The sequence below is a fragment of the Glycine soja genome, chromosome 12, assembly GCF_004193775.1.
Source record: "Glycine soja cultivar W05 chromosome 12, ASM419377v2, whole genome shotgun sequence".
NCBI lineage: Eukaryota > Viridiplantae > Streptophyta > Magnoliopsida > Fabales > Fabaceae > Glycine > Glycine soja.
In genome coordinates this window covers 43,618,925-43,645,041 of record NC_041013.1, presented here as the reverse complement: position 1 = coordinate 43,645,041, position 26,117 = coordinate 43,618,925, and the positions used below count along the sequence as shown (strand labels likewise).

Sequence of the window (26,117 nt, the reverse complement as noted above, 5' to 3'; positions counted from 1 at the left end):
TTGGATTCCAAATTCAAAGCAATGCCTATAGTACCCTCTTCAAATTCCACTAATTCACCCGCCATTACTTCATCAAGACCATAAATACGAGCAATACCGTCGCCTACTTGAAGTACGGTACCCGTATTTACAATTTTTACTTCCGTATTATATTGCTCAATGCGTTCACGGATAATTTTACTAATTTCATCTGCACGAATGGTTACCATGAAAATTTCTTAATTTTATTTTTTTAGAAGAAAAAAATAATGCCTATACTCTATTTTATAATAGAAAGACTAATCAGTTATTTTTTCTTTCATCGTCCCAAACATGCCAATATTAGCACTGACAGTACGTAAATGTAACTCGTTGTTCAAGCAACTCTTTAGAGTTCCTAGAGCTCCCTGTAAGGCTTGTTGTAAAACCCGTTGTCGGACTTGATTAATCACTCTTTGTTGTTCAAAATGAATGGCTTCGTTTTTGTAATTTTCTAATTGTTCCAAAGTCGTATAAATTGAATTAATTAAATTCAATTTTTCTCGTTCGATCTCAGAATAGCCATTCACCCGAAAACGATCTGCTTCCGTTTCGACTTTCCTTAAGCGGGCTTGGGCTTTTTCCAGCTGTTCAATGGCCCCTTCCCGTAATTCTTCTGAGTTTCGAATAGTTCTCAAGATTTTCTGTTTTCGATTATCTAATAAATCACTTAATGAAAGTAGACTCTCTTTCCATTCATTTCAAAATGTCTAGGATCTCTTTTAAGATGCAGTATTTGCTAAGGTAACTATGGTATTAGCCATTCTTCTCATGCTTTATTCTGCGAAAAAAACAAAATAAGAGAATTTACAATACTTTTTTAGTATAATTTCATCCTAATTTTTCTTTTATTTCTGTAGTTATTGCACACCCGAGATATTTTTATGTTACTTAGGAGTTAGGACAAATTTGGCACATTGCATATAGGACTAAAAGAAATTAATCAATTAAGTGTATCCAAATCTTGGTGAACCTTTATGATATAATTCATTTAATTTTTCTAGTTATAAAAAAAAGAGAAATTAATCAAAGTCATCCACACGTTTCTAAGTGGTGTCAAATGTCTAAGAGCATCTCCATTATAGATATCAGGGAAGAAGTTTTTCACTCACTTATATTGGGATCTTATTATGTGGTAGAACTCCGATCTAAAAACTTTAGTAAATTTTTAATTACTCCAATTACGTACAACTCCTTAAAGAACTTAAGGCACACGCCGTTCGCAAACGGGGAAGTCAAGTCAAGCGATGACTTTAACAGGACCATTATTTTAATAACATTACTCAGACGCGGAAATCAAGTCAAGCGATGACTTGAACTCTGGACCATTATAATTTATTCTTTTTTATTTCTCATAAAGTATAACAATATTAATATATAAAAAGCATATTTACTGAAATTGTCATTAATTCATATAGGAATAAAATAAATAAATAAATATTGATCCTTTTAAAGTTGATATTTATTCCTATCATTTTTCTATAAAAACAACTTTGTTCATTGTTAATATTTAATTATGAGTGGTTTCTTTGTCAACAATTTTTTTTTTTTTGTGTAGGATATTAATGCACACTCCAACTAAAAAGTAGAGTATATATATATACATAACTGTAATAATTATGTGACATTTTTTACTTCAATATAGTTTACAATACTTAATTCTTTACTTCTCGCGTTACTTCTCCTGTCTTTGTAACATTATTTCATAATTTATTTTATGTCTTTTTTATTTCATTTCTCTTCTAATTATATAAAAAATAAGTAAAAATATTCAAACCTAAAATTTGATCTTATAAGAATAAAAAACAACATAACTAATGTATTTTCTCAACTAATGAATTAGATCCCTTGACATATATTATTAGTATTTTTTACATTATCAATCAATTAAAAATTATTTTACAAGATGTTTATTATGAAAATCAACAACTTATTATATATATAATATTTGTGTAATAAATTCAAATAAATAATGTCTTATGTGAGATCCTCTTTTAAATTCTACAAAAATAATCTTTAGCAACTCTCTTCTCTGTTTTTGCTACTCCATTCTGAAACTTTCTGATACCGACACACCGCAGGACCATGATGCGGTTTGTGATGTCTTCAAGCTCCAAACGTGTGTCTAAGTGCTTCATTTTTGTGTTCCTGGCTTCCCTACACTTTGGATCCAACGCTCAACTCTTACCACAAGATGAAGGTACTTAATTATTTTCCATTTTATTTTTATCTTATGGGTTTTTATGTGTTAATTATGTGTGTGTTGGAAATTTCACTTTTGTAACTTCCAAAACTATAAACTGAAACTGTCTTTTTGGTTTTAACACCAACTTCACAAAGTTTCAACTTTATCCGTTTTAGTGCAAACCCATCTTCCAGAATTTAGTTCTTCAACTTGCATTGTTGCTTCTGTCACAAGATCCATAAGGAAATCGCCAATGTCGTTTTTTTTTTGTTCCCTGCTTCTTCCGTTTACATTTAATTAGTTTTTTTAAGAAGTTCTGCATCTAACTTGCTCAAAAATAAAAATAAATAAAATTTTTTCTATTTTTTTTAAAATTTTCTGGGATTATTTTGGTTCCCAGTGATTGGAATAGAGAGTAAAATGAAAGAAAATTTTGAATTTCTTTTATCTATACCTCAAATTATTTTTTTATTCAATTAAGACTAATTACTCTTGTTTTTTCTTCTACTTATTCTCTTTTTATAATAGAGTAAGGGTTACTCTCACCTTATATGTTCTATTTTGACATTATTTCTAGTCAATGTGGGACTTGGATTATTTTTTAATTCACCCTCTCACGTCCAATCACTTTATATGATACCAAGAAAAAAATCTAGGTCTAACTCAACCTTAAAAATTAGCTCATAGAGTGAGGGTTGTCCTCACTTTATATGTTCTATCTTGACGCTATCTCTAGTCAATATGGGACTTGAGTTTTTTTTAATTGAAGCAAGAGACTTCTTTCTGAGTATCTGGATTTTTCTATCTTCTAATTGAAACAAGGAATTTGTATATGAATTCTGGATTTCTTTTGTTATTGGTGTGACATTTCATGATTTCGGAGTGTTTTTGTGAATCAATGAAATCACACAATTGCTCTTTGTTATACCATGTGTGATGTAAGGTAGCCTCGTCTATAGAGAACAAAGGGGGCCCATATTCTTTTATTTATTTTATTATTGGTGAGACCCACCCTTGGTTGTAATTGTATTTTTAATAGATGAGTCGTGCTGGTAACTAGTCATAATAAGAATTCAGAATACATATTTTTTTACCAAGTGTATTTGATTTTTATTTCTTTAATCAATGTCGTAGCATTGATTAGTATTGTAATATCTGTTATTGTAGCCAACTCAAGGCATGAATCATGCATTTGAGACATAAGATATTTATAGTTTGTATTCTATATTTAATTTATTATTGGAAAGATCATTTTTTACGATTTCGAAAACCTGGGATTGGTAAGCCTATAAAGGTGTGCCCTTGATAGCTGTTTTTGAAAAACGATAAAAGTCCTCTTTGGTTAGGCGGGTCCTTGGAGGAAAATAAGATCAACGTAAGATCCAAAGAAGTGTGAGTTGGTAAAGATCTTCAGTATTCGGCTTAATATCCAAAAAACCGATAAGGATCTTGTATATTTGTTCTTCAAAAAAAAAAAGATTTTGGGTTCATCATATTCTATATTTTTCTAAAATAAGATAACTTACCGTATCCACTTGAGAAGTATCATCTATCCATCTAATTTGATATTTTTCTTCTGCATATCGCTTACTCTTGACCGCTTACTATTAACTGTTATTGATTACTCTTAATTGTACATTTATTTACTTGTTTTAATATAATATAAATCTAACTAGGAGGCACTGCCACCTTTGCTGATTTATATTATTCTTACTATTTATTTTATATTCTTTCACCGTTTATATAGACTTCTCGGTACCTCTTATTTAAATCTTACTAGGAGGCACTACCACCTTTGCTGATTTATATTATTCTTACTATTTATTTCATATTCTTTCACCTTTTATATAGGCTTCTCGGTACCTCTTTGGTATGAGAGCCTTTACATTAGCTCTGGATAGACATTGTGATGTAATTAATAATAATAACTCTAGTAACAAACTTTCGATAAAGTCTTTTGAAGTTTTATCTGAAACCTTAGACAGCTTAACAAAAATACAACATTTGTTGTTTAACAAAATACAAACATTAGAAAATAAAATTAACGATATTTTGAATACTCTTAAAACAAAAGACCAACAAATTCGTTTATCTACAAACGAACTCAATAAAATTACAACACAGCTTTCTAAACTTGATCTAGGAAAAACAACAAGCCAAACTTCGACTAAATTCGTTTTAGCAAAGCCTAGAAAATGAGGACAACACCATTTATCGAAACCTCACAAATAGTCTCAGGACACAATCCTGTTATTGAATCTATAATTCAACATCCTGGAATCCTAGATAGATTCTTTAGAAGGACAAATTTTCGAACCAACTGGAACAAATAGTAGATATAGAATCCAATGTTGATATTGGATCAAATTCTATGATAGACTCTCTTAATCCTAGACAATTATAAAACCTAAATTGACTGGCCTTAGATAGAATTAGCTTATACAAATACAGAAGGGTTGATGATTTTTATCTCTCTAACGGAAGACATGAGATTATTAGATTAATCTCACAACAAACAAGACGAAAACTCCTTAATACAAATAAAAGATATGTACACCTAGGACTAATTGTCATAGGTGTCACGTATCTAACTAGATCCTTCATAGGAGTTAAAGTTCTTGTAGTGCTCTTTGATCAAAGGTTTAAAGATGATAATTCTCAAGCCATACATATTTTCTATCAAGTGTATTTGATTTTTATTCCTTTAATCAATATCGCAGTATTGATTAATATTGTAATATCAGTTATTATAGTCAACTCAAGGCATGAATCATGCATATGAAACATAAGATATTTATAATTTGTATTCTATATTTATTTTATTATTGGAAAGACCGTTTTACAATTGCTTTACAGGACTTTTGAATAAATATTTTTCACTAAGTATTTTATTTTATTGTTTAATCACTGTCACATCATTGATTAGCATTATAATATCTGTAATTGTATCCATCTTCAGGGAATCATATGTAGTTGAGATAAGACATTAATAATTTATGACTGAAATATGTTCACCACATATTACAATTTACAGCTGTGGAGCAAGTCACGAGGATGAAAATTTGTTAAATAAAGTGAGGGCAAATTGGTAATATAAAGGCCATGTGATAGTTGTCTAGATGTCAGAAAGACAGTGTGGCTGATCGCATCCGTTCCTTTTTTAGATTTTTGCCCTTTTGGTGTAAGCAGCAGTAAGGATCGCTTAAGCTTTAGGTCCATAAAAAATTTATTAGTTTCTATGAAACAAAAAAAATCACATTGATAAAAAAACCCACATATTTTCACAAAAAAAACTAATATATCTCTCTCATTTGAAGTTAAAAAAAAAATCTTAAAATTCACCTTACGTCTCACTAACTCTTGGACGGATCCTGATAGTTTTCCAAAGACATGATTTTAATTTTACTTTTATCACTATTTCGGTATGAGAGAAGTTTCGGTGCCTTACTAGTCACCAGCACGCCAACAATTAATAGAGAAATGTCACTTCTACCCACCTGCTCCATTATTAGGGTATCTTTAGGTTGTATTTTTATTTATTATTTTTATTTTCTAAAAATTGTTTATATTTTTAAAAGATTAAAATTTTAAAAATATATTTGATTTAATTTTTTATTTTTTATTTTTTCTTTCGAGAGATAAAAATATTGAAAATATGTTTTCAAAAGGAAATATTTTTTAGATTTACTTAAAATTGTATTTTTTGTCATCGTATTTTCATTTTACTAAAATGAGATTCTTGGTTTCAACTGAAAATAAGATTTTTTTGTTTTTAATTTTTGGTTCGTTTAGAAAAATATTTTTACTAAAATATTTTCAAAAATCTAACCAAATACATTTTCATCACCATTTTTATTTATAGTAAAAATAAAAACAAAAAACAACCAAATCAAATATCCTTTAATTTTTCCAATCCTATTCACATTTTAGATGCGAAAGAGAGTAAAATGAACTAAATATTTGGCTCATAAAAATCAAGGCTGCAACAGAAGAAAGTAAATTAAAGGAGACAAACAGAAAGTAAAAAAAAAATGTGATAGATGAATTTTGATAAATAGATAGGTGAGTCAAATTGTGTGCCAACACGTTCTAATAGTTCTTTATTTTAGGATAAACATGGCATAATTGTCAATGTAATGATTAGTCATATGATTTGTACCCCTAAAACCATATCGATTTCTCCAGCTTAAGGTTTAGTTATCTTTATTGTGGACGGTACGATGATCATGTTTTACTTATTATTGACGGTTTGTTATAATGATACTACTCTAATAGGACTAGATGGATGCTGCATGGGGTTCATATGACAAGTGTTGACAATAAAAAATTAGGAAAAAGATTAGCTTTGCATGTATGCAAAGTTCAATTTTTTCTTATATTTATTGCCCGCCTTGTTTGACTTAGTCAAATTAATGGATATAAAGATAGCATCGTGCTCAAATTGTTGAGGCTATTGACTAGAGTTGCAATGGGCTTATGCATATGTTTGCTAATGAAAGCTTTTGACCACAAGAGTTTTGCTAAAGCTTGTGCTTGTTAAAATATGAGTAGGTCACAATCTAGAATTTACCTAAATTGACATAGTATTATTTTACAGTTCTTCTTTTGAAAAGATTATAGATCTTAATACCAGAAATATAAGATGCATGTAGCCTGAGAATAAAACTAATTAATTTATTTGCCTTCTATATGTTGCAGTGAAATTGCTACAAGCAATATCAGACAAGGTAGAGAACCTGAATTGGAAAGTTACACAACGTTCTTGCAACGGGGATAGAGGATTTGATAACAGGAACATTTCAAGGGATAATAAGTCTCAAATCATAAGGAATGTCACGTGTGATTGCTCTTTCAACAATAACACTACTTGCCATGTGACAGCAATGTAAGCTTTTTTTCAAACCCTCCCTTACTAGTGTCTTCTACAGTTGGATTTTGTGCAACTTAGACAATTTGTTATTAACACCAATAGGCAATAGTGTGAGTTTGTGAAAAAAAAAATTATAATGAAACTAATATGTTTTTTTTAAGGCATAATGAAACTAACACGTGAAAGATGTTACCTTTGGTTACTTTTTTTTTTTAGATAATAATACTAGTGTGAAGTATCTATCAATTTTTTAAATGATTAATTTTTATTGAAAAACATTAATCACTTATAGTAGAATCTTTTCTCCTAATCATATTTTTTATTTTTCCATCCACTTGGACCATTGGTCACCTTTGGTTACTTTACATTCATTCGTATTTATTAAATTAATAAACAATATTCATTTGAGAATTCTAATTTAACACATTGGCTGACAGTGCGCTCAAGGGTCTCAATATATCTGGACCTATACCCGATGAATTTGGAAATTTAACTCGACTAGAAATACTGTAAGTGGTTATAAATTCTTTTTGTCTCTTACTTTTTTAGTTGTATGTTCACAAATGCTGCACTGTTATAGAAAATATGGATTAACCATGTCCGTAACTGTTGTAGTCACAAATGAGGGAGTTACTATGCTATCCTTTTGGGTATGCTAATCAGGTGGGATCAATGTTAAGCATTTACGGATACCCAATTTCTTAATAAATAAATGCCAAAAAAATGGTAATTATAACTAACCATTAATGAAGTAATGAAAAAGTCGACCAAATAAGAAAATAAAACTATGAACACTAATCAACTAACCAATGAGGTCTAGTTGAATTGGTTGAATAGGACACATGAGTTATTATAAACTTTCTAGTACTGTCTTTGATTTCAACCGATAAAAGAAACTATGGATTGTAGAGTAATGCCCCACCATGCATGCTGTTATACAAATATGAAAGGTGAATTGCAATATTTGTAGTGTTATTTTGTCATTAGTAGTATACATTCTAGTTCTTTTATATGAAAGTCAAAACATTATTAACTTCATGAAATGCAAAGGAATCTACTTTGAAATAACTAACTGAAACTTTTATACTGAGCAGTGATCTCACTTGGAATAATTTCAATGGCTCAATTCCAAAAAGCCTTGGACGCCTCTCATCAGTTGTCAATCTGTAAGTCATCATTACCTATGCATCTGTGTGTTTTCATCTTGCTTGCTCTATTTGTGAGGCATGTTCTTCATTTGTTAACTAAGAACCTTTGCGACTGTCTTTTTTTTTTCCTTCTTGCAATTGAGTTTAGTTTTCATAAATTGTAAGTGCAAAATTTTTTACATTGTTAACCCATTAGAAATCACCCTAGATAAGGCTTTGGTTTTTAAGAGTCAAATGGCGTGGTGTGATCTACGTAGCCGACAACCAACTAGAAATCGCCCAGGATATAGTTTTAAAATACTTATTACAGAAGTCAATAATCTTACCAACAACTTATAATTGGATGATAGTGTAAAATCTTTTATGCTGTCATTGCATTTTAATTAAAAAAAATCCTAAATGGGGTTTGCATGATTCCTCACAGTACAATTGCTACATGCTTCAGGTCACTTTTGGGAAATCGACTTACTGGTTCAATTCCCTCAGAAATTGGTGACATGGCTAGTCTGCAAGAACTGTAAGCGTTTGAGAAAACTATGATGCCAATTGATTAAAACTGGAGGTGGAATAATTATATTTGTAATCCATGTTTACAGGAATTTGGAAGATAATCAACTTGAGGGACCTCTTCCCCAGAGCCTTGGAAAAATGAGCAACTTGCTGAGATTGTGAGACTATTTGTTTCTTTTTTTTAATTTCATTTGATTTACATAATCAATTTAAATCATTAATTTGTCTCCATATTATCTACAATTTCTTACTGTTTTCTCCACACATCCCTAACTCCTTTTTTTTCACTTTAACTAAATGAATCTACAGACTTCTTTCTGCAAATAATTTCACAGGGATAATACCAGATACATATGGAAATCTAAAGAATCTCACTCAGTTGTAAGTGATTTAATGTGATGCAATTTTTTTCCCTTGGTCTTGATTTTCTGTCTGTTAAATTGTTAAATAACACAACATTTTCTGCATGCAGTAGGATAGATGGGAGCAGTTTATCTGGGAAAATACCCAGTTTTATTGGGAACTGGACCAAACTTGATAGATTGTGAGTCTAAATTTTGGTTCATCCATGACCTTTTCTCAGTTGAAGAATAAAATAAAGTTATATCATGATTAACTTGCATTGTATTATCTAAGAAAACTTTTTGTAGGGATTTGCAGGGCACATCCTTGGACGGCCCAATTCCTTCTGTCATATCTTACTTGACAAATTTGACAGAATTGTGAGCACTTTGTCCTTTTAAGAGTATTCCAAATTATTACATTTTGTGTGCATTTTACAGTGGTAATGGAATGCAATCTCTTATAATGGAACATTTTCATTTCATTGATGACACATTTATATATCAGGAGGATATCTGATTTGAAGGGACCAACTATGACATTTCCTAATCTGAAGAATTTGAAACTTTTGCTAAGACTGTGAGTTGAAACCTTCACTGCTCTTACGCGAAGAACTATATAATTCATTTAGGCTTCTATCATATTTCTGTTACTCAGGGAATTGAGGAATTGCTTAATAACTGGTCCCATTCCAAACTACATTGGAGAAATAAAAAGTTTGAAAACCATGTAAGTTGCATCAAAAGTATATAACTAGCTATATATTCTTTAGTTTTTTTATCTACCTGTTTACCAATCTCATTATTATCTATTTAATTTTAGTATACAAAAACACATTCTAATTTTACTTGGATCATGTCGCAATTAAGGATTTAGAAGTCACTCTGTAATAATTTGATCCTTTTATCATCTCCATTTCTACAGTATGTGTTTATTTTAATTTTGCACCTATATTGTTAGGTAGCACCTTTTCTCCCTCTATTCTTCATTAGATAAAGTTTATGAGTATGGAATTTCTACATTATAAAGATCAGGATTTAGGAAATAATTTGAATCCAATTAATTTTGTGATTAACACTTCTTTGCCCATCTGGTAATCAACTATTGTTAGATATTTTTCAAGACTTATTTTTGGACACTCTTCATCTGTTTGTGTAATCAATGGGGGCATGTCCTTTAAGGTGATTGTGATTTGTTGTTTAGTTATACCAGTATAATGACAATATAACTACCAAGGATGTGGATATAAATTTTAGTATGCATCATCTGTGCAAATTATTATCTGCAATATTGTGTTTCAAAATGCCAGCAAAAAGAGAAAAAAGTTAAAAATGATTGGAAACTTGAAATTACCTCCATTACATTTTGTTCTTAGAATTTGGAAGTAGCATGTGCCATTACTACATCATAGTAATTTCCTATTTTCTCTTTCAGAGATCTGAGCTCCAACATGTTAACAGGTTCAATCCCAGATTCATTTCAGGATTTGGGAAATCTAAATTACTTGTAAGTGTGTATTTTCATTTGCCAGCAAGAAGATTAACCGAAAGAATGTGAATGTTTATATTAATTTGATCTCAAGAATGTTGGTTGCTTTTTCTCAACTTATTTTTTTTTCTGATATAATGAGACACATATTCATGATGGATGCAGGTTTCTGACTAACAATTCTCTAAGTGGACCAATTCCTGATTGGATACTGAGCATAAACCAGCAAATGTAATCATATCTCCTTGAATTTTTTCGACCCCTTTAATTGCATACTTTAGATGCACTTGGTCGAAATTTAGCTTATACTTTTCCTTATGCTTAGTCTTTAGTTAGCACTCATTAAATTATGAAATTTATTCTCACCTTATGTTCTCTGTCAGTGATTTATCTTTGAACAATTTCACAAAGACTTCAGCAAATAATTGCCAAAGGCCGGATCTGTAAGCTTCTTTTTGTATGCAAATTATTTAAGCATTTCACCTATGTCAATACTAAGCATGGTATTATCATTGAACAGGAACTTAGCTTCAAGCCTCTCTCGCACAGCAAGCACTTCGTATGTTCCTTCTTGTGGACTAGTTTTAGTTCTATAATATCAGATATGAATCATCAGTTGAAACTAATATTATATCTTTATATCTTGTAGAATACTTTGTTTGAAGATGGGCCAACCTTGTTCAGGAAAACCCCTGTGTGAGTGTCTAGACTTAGATAACCATTATTGTTTTTTGAAATTTAGAAATTAGAAGTAACATGTATGGGAACAAGTTTTGTTTTTTTGTTTTTCTTTATTTCCCTGCTTTTCATTAAGCATATTCATTTTTCTTGATAAATTATTCACTTTCACTGTGTCTCTCTGCAGTTCATTCACTGTTCATAAACTGTGGAGGACCTGAAACAAAGTTTGAGGGCAATGAATATGAAGCTGACCTCAGTCCATATGGCATTTCAAACTATGTTCCTGGTAATAGTGGCAAATGGGCTTATAGCAGCACTGGAGTATATCTAGGAAATGCAAAAGCTGATTATATAGCAACAAATCAGCTATCTTTGGATATTAATGGCCCTGATTACTACCACACAGCCCGCATAGCTCCTCTGTATCTTAATTACTATGGCCTTTGTATGCTGAACGGCAATTATAAAGTGAAACTTCATTTTGCTGAGATAGCATTCTCTGATGACCAATCATATTGCAACCATGGAAAGCGTGTATTCGATGTATCAATTCAAGTGAGTAAATGAAGCAAACAATGCTACATTTTTTTTGTTTCTCCTAAAATTTTACTCATATTTTGTATCTGGTTCTCCAATAACACGAGTTCTAAAGGTCATATTTTCATTACTGTACATTGACAGGGTTTTAAATATCTGAAAGATTTTAACATTGCGAAAGAAGCTGGTGGAGTTGGTAAGGGAATCACTAGGGAGTTTAATGTTAATGTTACAGAAAGCACCTTGGAAATCCACTTATCCTGGGCAGGAAAAGGAACTAATGCCATTCCTATAATAGGTGTATATGGACCTCTCATATCTGCTATCACTGTGACCCCAAGTAAGTAGTTTTCATAATATTGGTGTCCTCTCTTTCAAATACCTTGTCCTTTCATGTTCTGTAAGCATTTCCACTTTGTTGTAGACTTTAAAGTTTATGCACATGGGTTCTCTACTGGAACAATTGTTGGAATTGTTGCTGGGGCATGTGTGATTGTCATATTGATGCTCTTTGCTCTTTGGAAGATGGGTTTCCTTTGTCAGAAAGATCAAACAGACCAAGGTAAGATTGAAGTCCAAATTAAGCAGGCAGTTACAACCCTTATGATTTGGTTTTTGATATTACAAAGTTCAGATTGGTTTGCAGTCAAGCATGATGCATATACATCTATTAGAATCTTGGAATATACTAATAGACATGAATATTTTTATAAATATTAATAGTAGATTATATAACAACTTGAAATTTATTGCAGAGATCTAAATTGTGGTAATTTTAAGGTAACCGAAAATGCACACTTGGTTTCTCAAAAACAATTCTCTGATTTCTCTCTTTCTGTATCTCTATCATCTCTCTTTCTTTTCAATTATACATTTTATTTCTGAGTAGCTACATCTACCTTGTTGCAGAACTTCTAGGTCTGAAAACAGGTTATTTCAGTTTAAGACAAATTAAAGCTGCTACTAATAACTTTGACCCAGCAAATAAGATAGGTGAAGGAGGCTTTGGACCAGTATTCAAGGTAAATTTGATAGATTATAATCATCTTAAGCAGTATGAAGTTTTGAAACATTGGGGTTAAGTCTTTTTATCCCCAATATTTTTAAAAATGAAAACATGGTACTAAAGATACTGCTATTCACAGGGTGTACTATCAGATGGTGCTGTGATTGCTGTTAAGCAGCTCTCCTCCAAATCAAAGCAAGGGAATCGTGAATTCATCAATGAAATAGGCATGATATCTGCTTTGCAGCATCCAAACCTTGTGAAACTTTATGGCTGCTGCATTGAAGGAAACCAGCTGCTGCTAGTATATCAGTACATGGAGAACAATAGTCTTGCTCGTGCACTTTTTGGTAAATGCTTCATGAACATCTTTGGCTGTGTATGCCACTACCAAGTTAAAATCTAACTGAAAAGGTTTTCCTTTTCTAGGTAAAGAACATGAGAGGATGCAATTGGACTGGCCCAGAAGAATGCAAATTTGTCTGGGTATAGCAAAGGGCTTAGCTTATCTTCATGAGGAATCAAGGTTGAAAATAGTGCACAGGGATATTAAGGCAACCAATGTCTTACTTGATAAACATCTGCATGCCAAGATCTCTGACTTTGGTTTAGCCAAACTTGATGAAGAAGAGAATACTCATATCAGCACAAGAATAGCTGGGACAATGTTAGTACTATGCCACAGCATTTCCTGTTTGAATCCTAGACTTTGTTCATCATTAATAGGCTTGCAGTGTTATCCACGATATATCTATAGCTTGCATTTATAATCATTTAAATAATTAAAAAATACACATTTCATTGATTTGTGAAATCACTGACACAAGGGTATTAAATGTTTTCTTATCAGTGGTTACATGGCTCCTGAGTATGCTATGAGGGGTTACTTGACTGACAAAGCAGATGTCTATAGCTTTGGAATTGTAGCTTTAGAGATTGTTAGTGGAAAGAGCAACACAAATTATAGGCCAAAGGAGGAGTTTGTATATCTTTTAGATTGGGTAAGTTACACTTCTGTGTTTTCGATAGATTGAAGTGGGAGCATCTGGGGTGCATAATACACAAATTATCCTGTCATCGTCACAAAATTTACCTAGTTCAATATTTTCAAAGTATCTTGCCTTTTTCATCTATATCCAAGTCTTCATGCCATTCATCTCCTACTATAATAAGGATTGAGGATAATTTGATACTTTAAATATAAGTAGGGCTATACTTATCTTTTTTCTTATTTTGTGCTTTCCTTTCTTGTTTCCCTGTTATTGTTTGCTTGAATTTCTAATACTATTTGTTGCATGTCATTGAAGGCCTATGTTCTCCAAGAGCAAGGAAACCTTCTGGAGCTGGTGGATCCAAGTCTTGGTTCAAAGTACTCCTCAGAAGAGGCCATGAGAATGCTGCTGTTAGCACTCTTGTGCACCAATCCTTCTCCCACTCTTAGACCATGTATGTCATCAGTAGTGAGCATGCTTGAGGGAAAAACTCCAATTCAAGCACCAATAATTAAACGCGGTGACAGTGCAGAAGATGTAAGATTTAAAGCCTTTGAGATGCTATCACAAGACAGTCAAACTCATGTCTCTTCTGCATTCTCAGAAGAAAGTATAGAGCAAAGAAGCAAATCAATGGGGGGACCATGGCTTGACTCCTCCATATCACTTCCAAGTAGAATTGATTAGGCTTCAACCGATCAACTTATTAGATATTCCAATTATGTGTGATTTGCAAGTCGGGGAAGTTAACTCATTAAATTTTAATTCATAGTTGCTTGCTATATGTATGGTGGTTTAAAGGCTATTAATGGAGGTTTCCAACAAAAGGGGTAATTTCATTTGGAATTTTATTAAATGGGGATATTTTTTAATTAATTTTCAAATGAGGTAAGTCATAAATTATTTTACTATTTTTAGGTATGAAATAATAAAAAAATTCATGACTTTGAATTTTTGTCAATAGTGAAGTTTTAAAAAATTTAACTATTTTTATTTATTTTTGTGATTATTTATATAAAATTTTAAATTTTTTTTACTTAAAAGTCATTTAATAAAGAATTTTATAATTAATATGTTTAATCCAATTATTTTTATTTTTATTATTAACCATTAATTATTATTTTTAATTAATATTTTCTTAATCAATAATAATTAGATAAAATGAATAATGAATTATTTGTAGATTATTAAATTATATTGTTTAGATTCCTTTTCGTTTCTAAATTTAATAAATAATATTTATTTACAAAATAAAATATAAAATATATTAAATAAAATAGGAGAAAAATGAACTTGCATTAAACACTTAGTGTACAAAACAGTATGAAAGAAAAATAGGATGTTAGAAACACTATAAGATGAAATATAACATTATAAAAGAAAAACAAAAAAATATTCATTGTTTTTGTAAATACATTTTTTATATTAATTAAAAAATATATTAAAATAAGAATGTTAGAAGAAACGAGAACTAGAGAAAAATAAATTTATATCAAAGAGTTATCGTACATGATAATATAACAAATTTAAAGTCATAAATTATAAAAATAATAATTTCATTATAATTATTATTTGAACGACTTTAAAGTTGTAAGTTATAAAAAAATATTAATTATATTTATTTTTAATTTTAAAAAATTAAACAATGAAATATAAAATTATATTAAAACAATATTAAAGTTTTAAATTATAAAAAAATATTTTAATTATAATTATTATTTAAATGACTTTAAATTTTTAAGTTATAAAAATATTCATTACAATTATTTTAAATTTTAAAAGAATTAAATAATAAAGTATAAAATTATAATTAAAACGATTCTAAAGTCATTCAAAATTAATTTTAAAAAATAATCACAACTTTAAAGTTGTAGAAATTTTATGACTTTATATAAATAATTTAAAAAATTAAAATCATTGGACTTTATATAAATACTTCTACCTCAACAGCTAAAGCAATAAAAGGCAAAACAACATCATAAACTAAATTAATTAAGTTAATAACTTGGTCACCTAGTAATATATGGAGGAACTAACTTTTTCTTTTCTTACATAAAATTTAAGTGAGAATGGTGTCCAAGTACAAAGTATGACAAACTTCAAGGTTCAAACGCTTGTAGAAAAACCTATATTTACCTTACCTAAAAAAAATTATATATAGGTCTTCAAACCTGTAACTCAAATACAAAACTTTGTTTTGCTTTACTCAACCAATAAAAGAGCATGCAAAAAAAAATCCAAAAATATATCTATCGAAACAAATCAATTATTTATTTATTTATTTATTTTATTGAATATTTTAATAGTAGAATTGATTGATGCAGTTCAATTTTTGATTGGTGTCTAAAATCAAATCAAACCACTAATATAATAAATTCTTAAAAAATGAAATTTAATAACATTCTCCTTTATATCTATCCTAATTCAATATGAGGACGAGTTTATATATGATAATATATACATTTTAAAAGTGATTAGTGTTCAAAAAATAATTGTGTGAATGCTTTGATATTAAAAGAATTTAATAATTAGTAATTAGTATATTTTATTTATTAATTTGATTGTATTATCAACATATAGATACACAAGTAAATATTAAAAAAAAAACTAAGAAACTGGATATTTATATGAAAAAAAAAATCTAATTACGGTGGTTGGAAAAAAAAAAAAGAACATCACTCAAACGGTAAAGAAACTTACATTGAAACAACATGGCAGAAGTTGTCTCCGGGGATAGAGCAATTGCAAGTGACAGTGTTCTCTACGGTGTCCACCTTAGTGTGAACACCAGGGATGTTGCATGAACATGGATCTATATCAGTGTCCCATTCCTTCTTACCAAGGATCTTGCCCATGATTTATTTCCTTCATTTTAGTACTTTTCATCACCTATCGGTAACCCATGATTTATTTCCTTAACACAAAATTAATTTTAAATATTTATTATACCATACAAAGAAAGATTGACTTAACATATTCATTAAAAGATTACATCTATATTTGTGTTTACAAAAGCCTATAATTTTGAAAAAGAACGGAAGATTATGTGGTTAGGCACGTGTGAAGGACAATGATGGCTTCATTTGTACTCCGAAAAGGGCATGTTCACCTTCGGGGAAAAAGGCACGAGACCCAGTCATTCATTCCTTTCGTTTCTAATTTAGACAAATGATAGCTATACACTTTCCCTCTCTCCCACTCTATTTTTAAGATTTTTTTTTTATAATTGATCAATTTTATATAGGTTTTTTTCTTGTTCAATGATTTTTTTCTTCAGCTTTAATAATATTAAATGAGAACCAAAATTCAACAAAATTCATAATTAAAAAAAAATTAATCAATCATACGAGTTTAGAAAATGTTCAAATGTGATTCATGGGAGGGTAGGGAAAGAAAATGAAGCATACGAGTTTAGAATCATAGCCTATAAAAACCATATATTCCTCATGCAGCAATACAGCTACGTACACACTACACAGAACCTTTTTTTTCGTATCATGCTACGATGCAGTATTTGTTAATGTAACTGCATTAGCCATTCTTCTGATCAATGCTTTATTCAGTGAAAAAATAAATTAAAACAAACGAATTTGCGAGATTTTTTAGTATAATTTCATCATATTTTTCATTTAATTGTGTAGATATTGCACCCATGTTGTTTTAATATATTTACTTAAGGACACCCAAATTGTGTAGATATTGCACCCAAGATGGGACATGGAGGTTTTGCATTGATTATAGGGCTTTAAATGCTATCACCATCAAAGATAGTTTTCCTATACCTACTGTAGATGAATTGATAGATGAGTTGTATGGCGCTAGATTTTTCTCCAAATTGGATCTTAGATCTGGCTTTCATTAGATTTTGATGAACAAGGAGGACAGATACAAGACTGCTTTTATGACTCATCAAGGCCATTATGAGTGGCTCGTGATGTCCTTTGGGTTCATTAATGTCCCTTTAACTTTTGAGAGTTTGATGAATGATGTGTTCAGGAGTTTATTGAAGAAATATGTTCTTTGTCTTCTTTGATGACATACTAGTATATAGTCCTACTTGGAATTCTCAAATGCAACATCTAGAATCAGTTTTACAAGTGTTGCGGTATAACCAACTATTTGCTAAGCTGTCTAAATGTGCATTTGGTTTAACTCAAGTTGAATATCTAGGCCATACTGTTTCTGGTGAAGGTGGGGCTATGGATAAAGACAAAGTGCAAGCTGTAATTGATTGGCCAGTTCCTCAGAATCCAAAACAATTAAGTGCTTCTTGGGACTTACTGGTTATTATAGAAGGTTCATAAAGGGTTATGGATCCACAGCTTCTGTACTCACAAATCTTCTTAAGAAAGACAGTTTTACATGGGACCCCACTGCTACTGTAGCTTTTACAACATTAAAACAGGCAATTGCTATGGCTCCTGTATTAGCTTTGCCTAATTTTGCGAAGCCTTTCATTTTGGAAACTGATGCATCAGGAAATGGCATTGGAGCTGTCCTAAGTCAAGAAGGACGCCCCATTGCATTCTTCTCTAAGAAACTCTCATCACGAATGCAGAAACAATCTGCTTATTCTAGAGAATTTTTTGCTATCCCTGAGGCTATCTCCAAACTTAGACATTACTTACTGGGCCATAAATTCATTATTCGAACTAATCAAAAGAGCCTGAAAACACTCACGGAATAAGCCTTGCAAACTCCTGAACAACAGTCCTGGCTACCATATGATTTTACTATTGAATACAAATCAGGGAAAGAGAATATCCCTATTGATGCACTATCCAGGTCATTTTTCATGACTTGGTCAGCTACTGATTCCAGACCAGTGATCCAACCAGTTTCCATATTGCAAACAAGAACCATTATCAGGGGAAATCAACAGGTCAAACAACATCTCATCTTGTGGGAGGGATTGGATTCTTCTAATGCCACATGGGAAGATTAGTCAATTCTAAGTGAGGCTTTTCCAGATTTTAACCTTGAGGACAAGGTTAATTTTGATGGAGGGGGAATTGTAACAAGTGCTAGCAGCAAGGATAAAGATGAAGGGGCAAAAGAGGAAAATAATTTGGCACAAAATGAGTTAGTTACATGTTTGGGAAGGTGGGCCCCCAACAAAAGGAAAAACACACGTGTGAAGAGGTATTGGGTGTGAGTTAGTAGTATAATTAGCTAAGCATGAGAATAGTAGAGGGGGATGTAATGAATTAAGAACCTTTTCTCTCTCTTGTTGGTTCATTTTTCTGTCCATATTTTTCTGCTACTGGTTCCCCTTTAACCATTTTTGCTGTAACGAATTCTGCAATACTACTGGTTCATTTTTCTGATATACATTACACCGTCCCTGCGAGGAATACTGCTGAGTATTCTCAAAGTTGGCTTAGTCAACTTTTTTTTATATATAAAAACCTCTTCAAATTCTAAACGTTATAGAGTGTATATACTCTTTTTTATTAAAAGATGAAAATAGTAGTCTCTAAAAAAGTTATATTATAAAATATTTCCAAATTTATATAGTTGGAACAATTTACCACCAACGATACATAATTGAGCTTCAGCGGGTTCATTAGGTTTTTTCTATGATTTTTCCTTGTTTTGATTTTTCTTTGGCTAACAACCTTAGTTTAATGTGCAGGTCCCTCTAATTTTAGTCAATTTTTTCTTTCTTAAAGCTTTTTCATTTCACTTTCCTTATTTTCTAATTGTATGTGGCAGTTGTTGTTTCCACGAACTTCTTTCACTATGGTTGTTGCTAATATATATTTTTTAATAACAAAAACAGAAGTTACAAGGAATAAACCTTTTACTACAGCCGTACAGCGCATGCCGATTACAATGTTCAAATAGGATTCATGGGAGGGTAGGGAAAGAAAATGAAGCATACGAGTTTAGAATCATAGCCTATAAAAACCATATATTCCTCATGCAGCAATACAGCTACGTACACACTACACAGAACCTTTTTTTTCGTATCATGCTACGATGCAGTATTTATTAATGTAACTGCATTAGCCATTCTTCTGATCAATGCTTTATTCAGTGAAAAAATAAATTAAAACAAACGAATTTGCGAGATTTTTTTAGTATAATTTCATCATATTTTTCATTTAATTGTGTAGATATTGCACCCAAGTTGTTTTAATATATTTACTTAAGGACACGTTTGGTACGTGCATTGAACATTATTGTTACAATTTTCAAATGGTGTTCCCTCAACGCCAAAAGAAATCAAAACCATCCAATAAGTCTTCTAGGTCGGATCAGATCCAAAAGAAATCAACGGCGTGGCTGGTTTTGATTTCTCATTGTTTTGATTTTTTCTTTGGCAGCCAACCTTTAATGTGAGAGGGTCCCTCTCATTAATTTTCTTCGTCTTTTTCTTTTTAAGTTGTCTTCATTTTCCATGCTTTCTTATCGTATATGACAGTTTGTTGTCCCCATAAAAAAAAATCCTTTTTTTTTAAGAATTGAACAGAAATAGAAGTTACAAGGAATGAACCTATTATTACAGCACATGCCTATTACTGTTATGTTCAAAATAATGTGATTAATGGGAGGGTGGGGAAAGAAAATGAAGGATGCAACTAGCTTAAGAATCATGGCCTATGTGAGTAGGCATCCCATGGTTGGGAACTAGTGATTGGTTTCGTCTATAAAGATTTTGGATTTGCTCAAAATGATCAAATTATATCTGGTCTTGTTTCCACTTTTCCAGTCATTTTAGATACAATTTTAAAATATTGGATTTTTCGTTATTTAAATCGCGTATCTCCATCACTTGTAGTGATTTATCATTCAATGAATGATTGACTGACAAAATGATTCACTTATCAAATTTTAATTTAAAGTTTTTTAGCTAAAAAGAAAATAACTTTGCTTTTTCCCTTCTTTTTAACCCCCTTAAATGAAAAAAGGGGTTCCCCGACTTGGATAGGGAACTATGCGAGTGACCTACCTAATCTTATTGTAGAAATTTTCAGGATCAATGATTAGACCATGCAAACTAGAAATGCTTTTTCTTGTATAAAGGAAGGGATTACTCGATCGATTTCCATATCGATCATGATATATATAATAATTCGAGCACCCATTTCAAACGCATATCCAATTTTTGCACAGCAGGGTTATGAAAATCCCCGAGAAGCAACCGGTCGTATTGTCTGTGCCAATTGCCATTTAGCTAATAAGCCAGTGGATATTGAGGTTCCACAAGCGGTACTTCCTGATACTGTATTTGAAGCAGTTGTTCGAATTCCTTATGATATGCAAGTGAAACAAGTTCTTGCTAATGATAAAAAGGGAGCTTTGAATGTGGGGGCTGTTCTTATTTTACCGGAAGGTTTTGAATTGGCACCCCCCGATCGTATTTCGCCTGAGATTAAAGAGAAGATAGGCAATCTGTCTTTTCAAAACTATCGTCCTACAAAAAAAAATATTCTTGTGGTAGGCCCTGTTCCTGGTCAAAAATATAAAGAAATCACCTTTCCTATTCTTTCCCCGGATACCACTACTAAGAGAGATGTTCATTTCTTAAAATATCCTATATACGTAGGTGGGAACAGGGGAAGGGGTCAGATTTATCTTGACGGGAGCAAGAGTAATAATAATGTGTATAATGCTACAGCAGCGGGTATGGTAAAAAAAATCATACGAAAAGAAAAAGGGGGATACGAAATAACTATAGTGGATGCATTGGATGGGCGTGAAGTGATTGATATTATACCTCCAGGACCAGAACTTCTTGTTTCAGAAGGTGAATCTATCAAACTTGATCAGCCATTAACAAGTAATCCAAATGTGGGTGGATTTGGTCAGGGGGATGCGGAAATAGTACTTCAAGATCCGTTACGTGTCCAAGGTCTCTTGTTCTTCTTCGCATCTATTATTTTAGCACAAATCTTTTTAGTTCTTAAGAAGAAACAATTTGAGAAGGTTCAATTGTCCGAAATGAATTTCTAGTCCCGCATATTTATCAACATATTAAACTCATAAAAATAACTCAATTTTTTTGTTGATAATTTATGTAATTCTATTCAGTATAATATCAGTATAATAGAATAAAAAAATTATGAAAAGATCTTTGGTTCTGTATAGTCTTTTTATACTATATTTAAAGAGTTACTTGTAACGTAATACAAATAAACTCGAGTATGGATATTGTCAGGAAGACTATTTGACTTTGTTTTTTCAACCCCCCAATAAATTCGAATATTATGGTTATGACACTGTTTTTTTCAGATTTCATTTTTCTATAATAGAGAGTTCTATTATAGAAATTTCGATTGTAAAATACAATAAAATTGGATTCGATACTAAACATAAAATAGATATCTATATAGATAGATAATTTGAAACAAAATCAATTAAAATATGGAAAAGGTACTCTAGGGGGGATTTTTTGTCTTTTCCTAGAGTCCGATTCCTATTCCTTCTTGTTTGTGTCGAAATAGAAATATTCTAAAAATATCAATAAAATAATCTTTTTTAACCCCTTCCTGAAAAATCCTATATCTTAGTTTCTATTTTTTCCAACTTAGAATATTTCTGCCATATAATATTTTATTGCATATAATACGTAGTGAACAAATAAAAAGAGAGGGGGTTGGGGAATTTGATTAAACAAATTGAATTTCTTCAATTAACTTGTAAAAAAAAAAAGAATGAAATGGAGTTTTTTGAAACATCGGAAAAAGTAGTCGTTTATATGAATAAAAAAAGATTAGAATTATTAATAACTCACCTGGGATCCACTCTTTCTTTGACGAATTCGAGTGGATCCCAGGTGAGTTATTACGCTTTCATTTCAAAAAAAAAAACAAATTCTAACACGATTACTACAAAGATGAGCCCAATCCGGAATATGAACCATAAAAGAAAATACCAATTAAACCGATCACAGTAATACCAGTTACAGTACCTATTATCCAAAGAGGAATCCTTCCAGTAGTATCGGCCATTTATCCCACTTTCCTCCACATTTAATCAAGTAGTCAGTCATGCTAAAGACATAAACAGTCATAGATAATTATGAAACGATATCCTTCCGAATGGGATAAAATAATTCCTTATATATTATTTACTATTCCTATTTCTTCTATTAATTGAAGAAATAATTTGAAAATAAAACAGCAAGTACAAAAATGAGTAATAACCCCCAGTAGAGACTGGTACGATTCAATTCAACATTTTGTTCATTTGGGTTTGATTGTGTCGTAGCTCTATAATTCAAATTAGGTTTATCGTTGGATGAACTGCATTGCTGATATTGATCCCAAAAAAGAAACAATGGGTACCGCTAGTCCGTGAACAGCCAACCATCGTACTGTAAAAATTGGATAGGTCCTATCTATGGTCATTGGAGCCTCCTAAAAAGATCTACTAAATTCATCAAGTTGTTCCAAAGGATCAAAACGGCCAGTTATTAATGGAATTCCTTGTCGGCTCTCTGTAAAATATTCGTTTGGGCGGGGGCTTCCAAAAACATCGTAAGCTAGACCCGTGCTGACAAATAACCAACCTGCAATGAATAGGGAGGGTATAGTAATGCTATGAATAATCCAGTATCGGATACTGGTAATAATATCAGCAAAAGAACGTTCTCCTGTGCTTCCAGACATGTTGAACTCCACATATTCTTGTACAGTCAAAAGGGGGATCGATTCCATAAAATCAGTAAGTAGAAATTTACTGAAATGTAATCCTTGTTAGATCGTCCATTTTGTACCAACGGTGTCTTTTGAGTATACCGAATCAGTATAGCTATCCTTCTTCTAACAGAGCAATGAAATTTCACAATCGAAATCTAGGACTAGATAAGTTCTTTCTTCTTTCTTCATTGATTGTCTCGATGTATTCAAAAATCCGATAGAAAATTTTTGGATAGTACATTTTTATAGTAATAGTATAAAATGAAGGTTCTTCACATTTCACATTATTAGTTTCGGACTAAAAACTAAGTATCAATTAAAATCGGAATATGGTAAATTGGTTTCTTAGAATTCATAAAGGAGATTTTATATTTCTAGAATTCAATTAGATGCCAAATCTATAAATATACTTTTTGTGGTTGTTGAAGATATTTTTTCTATTTTCTTCTATATTAATTCAAAATTAAAGAAATTGAAATAACAATTGAAATAACAAAGTTATTTTTCTTTGTTTTTGTTTTAATATTCATTTTTCTTTCTAATAGAAATAGAATTCTATTCTAGAATAATATATAAAATAATACGAAAGATTTTCATTATCATTAGATTAGTTTACTCAATTCATGAGTTGATTAATAAGTCTGTTGATTTGGAATCACAGGATGAGTAGATGTCACAGATGATGAATTTATTTCTAAATTATGTCATTCTATTTCTCTTTTTATTCGTCTGTAATAATTTATTGATGAATCTCCAATTTTCAATTGTATCTTTTAAGTAGTATTTTTTCTTATCTTCTTTTTTCTCTCAAAAATGGAAATTTAGGGAAGTGCTTTATAAACAGATGTATAAAAATAACATATTTCATTTAGCTTCTATATGCTCACTATAACTAGTTATTTCGGTTTTTTACTAGTGGTTTTAATTATAACCTCATCTCTATTTATTGGTCTGAGTAAAATACGACTTATTTGATTTGTAATTTTGAGAGGAATAGTCAATTTTGGAATAAGACATTCTATAGTTCCTTACTGTGTCAATTTACAATTCTCGGTCGTTGAGATTCATGATCAATACAGATTAATGGTTAAGGATAGATATTACCTTTCTTTTTACCTTTCGAACAAATAAAAATGATTGAAGTTTTTCTATTTGGAATCGTGTTAGGTTTAATTCCCATTACTTTGGCTGGATTATTTGTAACTGCATATTTACAATACCGACGAGGTGATCAGTTGGATCTTTGATTAATTAATGTCTCTTTTTTTGCGGATTCCCTATTTTTTTGTTTTAATCCTAATCTACAAGGATTAAATTCAGACTTTTTAATGTTCAATTATTTCAGTGTAATTATCATTCGAAAAATACAAGAATCACGTTCTGTAGGATTTGAATCATCACGCTCTGTAGGATTTGAACCTACGACATCGGGTTTTGGAGACCCGCGTTCTACCGAACTGAACTAAGAGCGCTTTGTTTTCATAAATTATTTTATATGATCCAAATCCATTTTACATGTATATACTATATCAATATATATACATATAGATATTCGGTATGTATGTCCAATTGGAATTCGTCTTCAATTGGTCCCGTTTTATTGCTCATCTCATATAATAAATATATAATACGGAATATAATACGGAATATCATATGATAAGTAATAGTTAGGGATAGGGATGACAGGATTTGAACCCGTGACATTTTGTACCCAAAACAAACGCGCTACCAAGCTGCGCTACATCCCTTTTCCATTTGTTTCTAGTGTTATTGTAAAGAATCTTTGTTTTGTTTTCCACATTTTTATCTGTTGATATATAGATATATATATAATATATATCTATCATTTCTCTAATTTTCTGCCATTTTTTTTAGTTTCCTATACTATAATATAGAATAGAATATGAAAAAGAAAAAAAAGATTCTAAAGAAATATAACTAATATTCTTTAGAATAATCAAAAAGAATATTAAATTCAAATAAATTTTAGATAGAAAAAAGACTTAAAAAGGAGGATTTGAAATGCGAGATCTAAAAACATATCTTTCCGTGGCACCAGTAGTAAGTACTCTATGGTTCGGGGCTTTGGCGGGTCTCTTGATAGAGATCAATCGTTTTTTTCCAGATGCATTGATATTCCCTTTTTTTTCATTCTAGTTATTGACACGGAAAGGGGTGAAGAAGATTATAGATCCAATTAAGTATTAAATATATGTAATTAATATGTAATTAATCTCCTCTTCTTTATTTCGTCTTTTATTTCTTCTTTTTTTTACAATTGTAATAGAATAAGTTAGGAAAGAGAAAGAATAAGGGTTAATTTGGCCTAATTGAAATTCGGAGTGAAACTCGGGATCTCGTCCAGGCTTCCATGGAATTGAATTAATAATTCAATTCCATTTCTATTAATAAAAGAGTGAAAGCAGAAATTTAAATGGAATGTATAGGGTGGGGGCAACAATATCATAAAAAATACTTAGTTAAAAAAACGAAAATACTGTATTGCAATTGTATTGCAATTCGAAACGAAATATAGTTCGAGATCATTGTATTATTTTTGTACTATATTAATCTTAATCTTAATTGGAACGAAATCTTTCAAAATTGGATTTCTAATTCTTAATTTATATTTTCGTTTTTTCGTTCTTTTCTTTTTCTTAGATTATAATCCGAAAACAAAAGAGTTAAGTGAA

At 30.8% G+C, this 26,117-nt stretch overlaps 1 protein-coding gene and 1 non-coding gene across 2 annotated transcripts; one reads left to right on the top strand and one right to left on the bottom strand.

Moving 5' to 3' along the window:
- The first annotated feature begins 1,990 nt into the window (after positions 1–1,990).
- Positions 1,991–14,680, top strand: LOC114379978 (probable LRR receptor-like serine/threonine-protein kinase At1g53430). Its single transcript, XM_028338839.1, has 24 exons — positions 1,991–2,218; positions 6,902–7,088; positions 7,511–7,582; positions 8,168–8,239; positions 8,667–8,738; positions 8,818–8,889; positions 9,041–9,112; positions 9,204–9,275; positions 9,382–9,453; positions 9,581–9,652; positions 9,731–9,802; positions 10,508–10,579; positions 10,727–10,792; positions 10,945–11,004; positions 11,082–11,120; positions 11,211–11,257; positions 11,427–11,797; positions 11,924–12,119; positions 12,204–12,341; positions 12,689–12,801; positions 12,925–13,135; positions 13,215–13,452; positions 13,636–13,786; positions 14,093–14,680. Exons 1-24 carry the CDS (start codon positions 2,104–2,106, stop codon positions 14,462–14,464), a joined length of 3,024 nt encoding a protein of 1,007 aa, XP_028194640.1. The 5' UTR covers positions 1,991–2,103; the 3' UTR covers positions 14,465–14,680.
- A 10,142-nt stretch (positions 14,681–24,822) lies between these two features.
- On the bottom strand, positions 24,823–24,896 carry TRNAW-CCA. Its single transcript has one exon. It is a non-coding gene; the product is annotated as a tRNA-Trp (tRNA).
- Between the last annotated feature and the right edge of the window lie 1,221 nt (positions 24,897–26,117).